This window comes from Haliaeetus leucocephalus, unplaced genomic scaffold, assembly GCF_000737465.1.
Source record: "Haliaeetus leucocephalus isolate CR32 unplaced genomic scaffold, Haliaeetus_leucocephalus-4.0 Scaffold1, whole genome shotgun sequence".
NCBI classification, from domain to species: Eukaryota; Metazoa; Chordata; class Aves; order Accipitriformes; family Accipitridae; genus Haliaeetus; species Haliaeetus leucocephalus.
In genome coordinates, this window is record NW_010972437.1 from 153,256 (window position 1) to 160,824 (window position 7,569).

General features: G+C 41.3%; 1 protein-coding gene across 2 annotated transcripts; it reads right to left on the reverse strand.

Moving 5' to 3' along the window:
• Positions 1 to 530: 530 nt before the first annotated feature.
• ORMDL1 (ORMDL sphingolipid biosynthesis regulator 1) lies at positions 531 to 7,567 on the reverse strand. Of its 2 annotated transcripts, none has more exons than XM_010563799.1 (5): positions 7,528 to 7,567; positions 6,463 to 6,615; positions 5,987 to 6,167; positions 3,434 to 3,585; positions 531 to 1,942 (listed from the first exon to the last, which is right to left on the reverse strand). In XM_010563799.1, the coding sequence occupies exons 3-5, from the start codon at positions 6,158 to 6,160 to the stop codon at positions 1,807 to 1,809; spliced, it is 462 nt and encodes a 153-aa protein (XP_010562101.1). In that variant the 5' UTR covers positions 6,161 to 6,167; positions 6,463 to 6,615; positions 7,528 to 7,567; the 3' UTR covers positions 531 to 1,806. The 2 variants fall into 2 exon arrangements, with proteins under 2 accessions (XP_010562101.1, XP_010562095.1); XM_010563793.1 differs by having other exon boundaries at positions 5,987 to 6,180.
• Positions 7,568 to 7,569: the final 2 nt, after the last annotated feature.

Consider the following 7,569-nt stretch of genomic DNA (forward strand, 5'->3'; position numbering starts at 1 on the left):
GTCGGCGCAGGCGCGGGGCGGGGCGGAGCGAGCGGCCCGGCGGTAGGGGCGGCCCTGCGCCCCCGCCTCCCTGGAAGGGCGGCGAGCAGAGGTCAGCCGTCCCAGGGCGAGTGAGTCCGATTCCGCAGGTCAAGAGCTTCGCCCAGCCGCCCCAAGGCAGCCCTGCCCCGTCCGCCGCGGTCCGGGCGCTGCCCGAGGCGCCTCACCCCCCCACCCCCCCGTGTCGCGACATTCCGTCCGTGCCTGGAAGTCCTGGTCCCCTGTACGCGGGACCGGGATTTTCAAAGGGCTAGCGCAGCCGCGTGGCCGTCGTTATGTGAAAATCAGCCAGTTAACCACGTTCTGCACAAATAAAGAATTATTTCCCAGTGCTAAAAAAAGAAATCGTAACTCATTACTTTTCTCTTTTTCTTTTCAACATCCTTATCAAGAAAGCAAACAGCCAGAAAATTCTCTTAGGAAGAAAAGAAGTATGCCACTGTGGGCTTTTTTTTTTTTTTTGCTTTGCCTTTTTATTTTTTTTTCCAGCTCACCGGCTGTCGCTGCAACCAAAGTGTAAATCAAGTCTTAAACGGAGTCTTCTGTTAAATCTGAGCTGGTTTTGGCTGGCAGACTTCAAAATTAATCCTTTTTCCAAGACAGAGAAATAAGTGCTCAGAGCGCTAGATGTACCTCCTTCACTCTAGATCCAGACCTGGTAATCTACAAGATCGCTCCGTACTACATGGTACACCTAAAACACAGCATTCCTCCACATTTCTAAGACATGCAAATTATCCACACCTTTTTCTGCAAAAGCATACAGTTAGTCCATGTGATTTGCCTATTCACCTACTTCTAGCTCGGCTTCTATCCTAAATTACGACCTATACAGACCTTCTCTTCTGTGTTCTCACACTTGCTCTATAATGGAGCTGTTTCTCCTACAACAGCAGCAACCCTTTCCCCCACCATCAGAGGCCTCTCAACTACTGAAAAATAACCCATCAGCCAAATATCAGAGAAAACAGTAAAAAATCCACACCTTAAGAGACATTTCAATTTTTCAGGATGTCCCTTTTACACATAGAAAAGTCAGTATCCTGGTGAGCAAAATGAAATAAACACAACAGTGGCAACTTGTAAAAGCATACATAAACTGAGCTATCAAGTTGATGTAGAAATCCCCTGAGCTGACAGTTAAGGACTTTCTTCGGTCTTTGTGACAAAAAAAAAAAAAAAAATCACAAGAACAGATAAGGCATGAATTACACCATCAGTTTATGCCAGCTGTCACAGTATTTACTGTGAGACGAACTTTTACAATGCAATAACAAGCACAACCACCTACAATCCACACAGCAGAAACTCGCTATTTTCACTTAACCTAAGAATGCGGCCTCACCAGACCTTAGCATCAAGGACCCTGGATTTATATGTAAAGTTACCATTTGCATTATGGTTGGCTGGGTATTTGAGAAACACTGCTCCCCGTTTCAGCTGTTACTCGCACCTTCTTTACAAGTCACTTGCATCAGCCAGGCATATATACAGTCTTAGCGGGGATTATGCTTTAGAGCTGGGCCTGCCCAGTTCTTCATGGAAATCTTTCTTATAGAGGTTTCCAATTCACATTTAAGTATTTGAAGACATCTTATAAATTCAACTTTCATCCCAGATGCTGCTGCAGGAAGTAGGAACTGTATCTCAGATGTAAAAGCATCCCTCATTGAATACGATTAGATACATGGCACAGTGGACTACTCATTTCCTTCACCTGGGGAGCAGCAGTAGCCATGTCGGGGTGGTCAGCATCAAACCTTCTGCTTAATATTTATTGATGCCAAAGATTCGAACGCCATGCAACTGTGGCAGCTTGGGGATAAGCACGGTCAGGAGAGAGGTGGTGTTGAGGATAAAGTGTGTTGGATCATACTTTGTGTAGAAACTCGCCAGGAAGTACCTGCAGGAGAAAAGGGAGCAAGCTTAGCTGATGACACCCTGGTCTAAAAAATAAACAAACAAAGCATAATTGAAAGAAGTTCTTTAGTAATCAGTAATATTTTACTGGGTAACAACCGATCTATTCCTGTATTAAATATCTCACGTGAGGTTCAAGAATATCTGCAGCAAAATTATGGACTAAGTCTTTTCTTCCCATACTTCTCAAGGTGCTAAAAAGCAACTCTCAGCTAGTATTTGCCTCCAACATTCTCCCCGCCCTTCAAGTTCTCTGACTTCTGCAGCTACAGGCCCGATTTATGATAGAGGTTTTAAATAGTGTAAGATCTGTTACCAAAACACTCGCAGTTCTGCTACGCTAGCAAGCTCAGTGACAAAGCATTTGACGTTTTTCAGTGGAAAAATAATTTATGCTGAACACATCTGTGATTGGTGTGATTTTAAAATGCTTCCCATCTGGCAGATGTTTCCAGCACATTTTTCTTTTAAGCTAGTCCACAACCTGTTCAACTGCAACAATAAGGAAATGTGCCTCAGAAAATCCAATTCACTACCAACTTCTTTACGCTTTGAGCCAATAATTTCATCTCGTTCCTTGCAAAAACTAGTCACAGAAATGAGGCTATCAGATTGTTTGTTTTTTCCCCAGCAAAACGGAGACATGTGCTCAGCTACTTATGCATTACTAGTGCATTAAGAGAACCATACACAAGTGTTATGAATACAAAATTCCCACTGGAAAGCGGGAAGCAATCTTTGAAGAGGATTTTTTTGGAGGAGTTATATATATATATTTTCAGTTTCTATCCTTTGTGAACCAATGTTCTAAACCCGATGCCAGATCTTCCCTTTGCCCCCTGCCATGCAAGTGGACAATGTCCTTTAGGGAAAAACAGAAAGCCTTTTTAGAGTTGGATATTAAATACGTATCCGATTTCCTTTAGTTACACAACCATACTTTGGTCAACAGAGACAGGCAGTGCAGAATTTCTAACCTATTTACATAACTAGTGTAAACAGAAGACAATCCATACAAAGTAAAACCAACATGCAAAATCCTGGACCCCACTCAGTGACGACTGCCACACTCCTCCTAACTCACAAGTTGCAAAATGGTTAATAAATGCTGTCATGTGCTAAAGGCAAATAGTTTCGATTTTCAGTATTTATGACTTCACAATCTCTTAAAGAACTTCAAGAGTTAATAGTAAGTTTTCCTCACAACGTTTCTAATCTTTAAAACCTGCCCCATTAATAACTGTTTACAAACTTCGACTTCAGTATGTGAACTGCAGTGTCAAAAGCTGCAGGAAGAAAGATTGTTGATTATATGACCTGTAAATATGTACTCCCTACCTCTGTGATGTAGAAACAAACAAGCAAAAAAAAGAAAGAAAATGCTTTTAGAATGTAAATTGCAACTCATTTTGTTGCAGCTTTTGAAGTCATGGTTTTGTGATTCAATTAATCCATAATACAGTTTTGAACTCACAGAATTATAGGAGAGATTGTGAAGAATTTTCTTGAAGATGTAAACTGTACTCCATAGTCCAGTTGTTCCCAGTGTGTTAGTAGCCTAGCTTTCCCCTGATCAGGTGTTTCAAAAGGAGTTCCCTTTACTGCATGCAAAAACACATACATTCCCTGGGGAAAATAAAAAGTGAATACAGTGGCACTTTTAGCTGTATTTTTTAATAACTGTTACATTGTTCAATGCATTGTAAAAAAAGAGAGTAAATGAATCCTCACCCAGAAGAGCTGCTAGCCTGTAATGACAAATTATCGAAGACGAAGGAAGAGACAAGATTTTGATTTTGCCCAAGGTTGTGCAGTCAGTGGCACAGTCAGAATTAAAGCCAAAGTCTATGTGACATCCAATCCACTGCCTTCCACATTAGATGGCAAAAATTGCATGAAATCAACACAATTTTAACAAGCACTGTAACAAGTTTAGGGCTGCTGATTTATATTACCACTTTCTTGACACAGTGTCAATTAAGTTAGGAGGTAGAGTCTGCACAAAGCAAAAATCTATCTGTGAATACTGGCAATATTACAAGAAGTTTTGAAAGCTTTCTCAGCCCCCCAGCAGCTTCAAATACTTAGAGGCTGACTATCAGCAATCTGTTGAACACCATCTGTCCATCTCTTTGCTGCTGTCCTTCACCACACTGGACTTTCTTTGTGATTGTTTCTGTTTGATGGGAGCATGCCATGTCTGGCCTGTTCTGAAAGATCAATTCAGGCCCATCGATTTCAGATAGGACTGCCTGCCCTCTTCCAGTTGTAACACACATTTGCTTTCTATCAAAGAGAGCACAGCAACCCCAATCAAGAGTCTCTATCAGAAGATATCAAAGACTTCCTTTTCTTTCTTTCAGGTTCTTATGCACATACAGAAATTGTTATAGAAAGCTTTATGTAGAAAAATCACATTTCTTCCAAATTCTTATAAAGGAGGTGAAATTTGAGCAAGTCACTTCACGTCGTCTTCTACTTTTTTTTGGAACAGCCCCCTGACCGGAGGCCTATTAACCTGAGAGAATTAATTCGCTTAATTAATTCTTCAATTCATGCTGTTTGCAGCGTCTCAGTTTTAATAACTTAACCAAAAAGGCACTTTTAGGACAGATCCAAATGCTTACTATATATTTTGTTTCGCACTGGTGTTTGCAGAAAGGACCACCAAAAATGCTTTCAAGGTCAGCTAAGTAGTTTTCCATTAGTGGAAATCCAAGATTTTTTTTTTGTTTGTCAAACCTTTCAAGGATTTGTTTCCAAAAAAGTACCATTTAAATGCTGAAATATCCAAACTGCAGTTTATGCTCATCTTCTAGTGTTTCACTAGTAAACTACTTGCCAGCGCATGCTCTCATCCCTGTTGTCATTATAGCTATTTGCAATGAATTTGGTAAGGCATTTGGGAAATATTCAGTAATACTTGTCTCTGCCAACATCTTCCAAAGTCAGGCATGTCTGATGCTGTCCAAGATAACGTACAAAATGCTTTTATGATGCTTACAATCCCACTATTAGTTTTAAACCTATCTACAAAAATAAAAAGCTCAAATTAAAAAGATTATTTTTTTTAACAGGATTAAAGAGGCTATTATCCAACCTCAGTCTTTAAAGTGAACTATCATTTTCCTAAATAAGGAAGAAGCTATCTTCTTCTCAAGACTATTTGCTGTTAATCTTAGAAAGCTGAGTTAGCAAACCTCAAGTATGATGTAAATTGCTGGATTATGGCCCTCTTTTCTCTAAGCTTGGCAGGACCAGTACACTTACTTGCATTACTTTAAACGGTTACAACAAAAATTATAGTATTCTGGGGAGAGGAGGCAGAAAGATTCTTAAGGTCTTCAGTTTCCAAATCCTTTTGCATACAAAAGTCATCATGCAAATCACAACCCACTGAATAACAAATGGTTTCGGGGCTTGGGTCAAGGTAGTCCAGTTTTTCCCACTGCTTTCAAGTAAGATTTTTCTTATGTCATGTGTAGTGACAAAGTTGTATGCTGAAGTCATTCTAAGCTAAAATGTATCTAGCTTGACCAGAAATCAAAGCAAGAAGAACACAAATGTTTCTGTCCACGGAAACAGGTAAAGTGCTGAAATTAAACATTTTGGGATACTAACAGATTTATGTAGAAACGTTAGTAGGTAATATCCAAGAATTAAAAATGTAATATATTTTTATGGATTCAGCACAGCTCTCGTAATACAGAAACCACTGTAAAAGTCAGTTGGCATGACGATTTTATGTTTGCAAGATTCTAGCTTAATTAAATGCCTTTTAAAAGAACACATAAACTACGTAAGGAGTATTTCAGGTCTTTTGTGCTTAAACCCAAAGTGATCACGTATCACTCCTCCTCCCAAAAACAGCCAACTCATTTAATAGTGGATAAGCCAAGTAGAGGTGGTGTTTTGGCTAGTTGGATTTCATTATCCATACAGCCTGGCTATCTTTCTCTTCTCCTGCCACTGAAAATAAATACGTATGAACAAGTTTTAAAATTTTGTTACAAGACAGGGTACTTACCAGGTTGTGAATCACATTTGTTAAAGTCCAGGCAACAGGGACACTAAAGAAAGGAATGCTGAGCAAGACAATGTGCAGCATGCCGACTCCGAGCGCATATGTCAGCCACATTCCACGACTGTTCATCACCCGCGTGTTTGGATTTACCTCGCTGTGGGCAACTCCTACGTTCATTTTTCCCCTATAAAACAGATCTGTTTGAAGACTGAGACTACTGTTACAGAGAAGTACTTAACATATGCAATTTTCAAATTTGGGAAAAGGCTGTTTTAAATAAGCAGGTCTGGAAGGAACACAGTAAGCCAAGGTGTACCTCAAGATTTTCAAAGTATGGTTTATAGAGAAGTCAGTACAAAGGGGCTGTTAGGAACTATTTGTTTAAAAAAAGCCCAAACAAAGAAAACCCACAGGCCTGCTACAGAAGGGATATTTAAAAAAAATAGTAAGCTGTGCTGTTAGAAGCTGAAGTTGCAAACCTGTAAGTAACCAAGCTTTGTAACTGTTGTCCTCTAAATTCTTTTCTCCATCCACAACAACATCTGCAGTTTTTCTCCACAATTTTCCTCTTGTTTCTTGTTCATGTAACAGCTAGCGAAGAATTCTGTGTATACCAATTGCCCAGCCACCTACTGCTAGAAAGAATGAACAGGGACTAATTTATGCCTGGTTTTTTTTGCAGCAGAGTGCAGATTTCAGATTTTCCTCCTCTCCCCATCTGTTAGTTTTCAGAAAGACATTTCAATCTTTCAAATCTGGCTGAAATTAGCCAACAGGTTCAAAAGTTTTCTAAGTGACAGAGGTACACAGAACAATTTCATAACACTGATTTCTTCAGGAGATTGACAGAAGTTACTGGAAGCGACACTCTCGTCCTGTTGTACTAAAATTTGTAATGATAATTAAAAAAACCCATTGTGTACTTTATACTCACGTGATCTGTGAGACTATTTATATTCATTTATGGGACTGGGATGGAGACTTTTTAACTTCCTTCTGAATCAGTCTACAAAAGCACCATTTAACCAGCAAGAATAGCTCGCTTTCGGGAGGAATTTTGTTTCTTATACTTGCTTGGTGCTGTAGAGCACTGTAATACCCAACTATCTTGCGGTATTAACAGTAGGCTGTAGAATAAAAATAGGCGCGAAGAAGCTGAAACTGAACGGGAGCGATGCCGATTTTAACCAATACTTGTTGCAAAGTATTTCCAAACGTGTACGTGCAGGGAACACGGTACCCGAGACGGATGAAACGAGGCTCTTCCTCCCTCCCCGGGATGCAGGACCGCCGGTGAGCCAGCCCCCAGACACACACCTTGAGATAATCTACCCTCCCTTCCTATTTTTTCCCCCGCGTTTCTCCACTACTCAGATGGGGACCTCCTCCCAGTTCGCTGTACCCCTGCCGTCCCTCTCTCCTCGTCAGGAGCCCAGCCGCTCGAAAGCAGCGGGACGCCGGGCCCGCAGACCCGGCGCGCAGGTCACCCCCCTCACAGGAGCCGGGGCCTCCCCGCAGAGCCGCCTCCCTTCCCGGCCACGCACCGTGCGGACTCCCCGGCCGACCCCCCTCCCGCCGCCCCGGCC

Excerpts from the sequence above, each read along its gene's own strand:
- ORMDL1 (XM_010563799.1), bottom strand. The coding sequence starts at position 6,160 with ATGAACGTAGGAGTTGCCCACAGCGAGGTAAATCCAAACACGCGGGTG. Across the intron at positions 3,586-5,986 it reads CAAATGTGATTCACAACCTG|GGAATGTATGTGTTTTTGCA; the intron begins GTAAGTACCCTG and ends TATTTTCCCCAG. Across the intron at positions 1,943-3,433 it reads ACAATCTCTCCTATAATTCT|GTACTTCCTGGCGAGTTTCT; the intron begins GTGAGTTCAAAA and ends TTTCTCCTGCAG.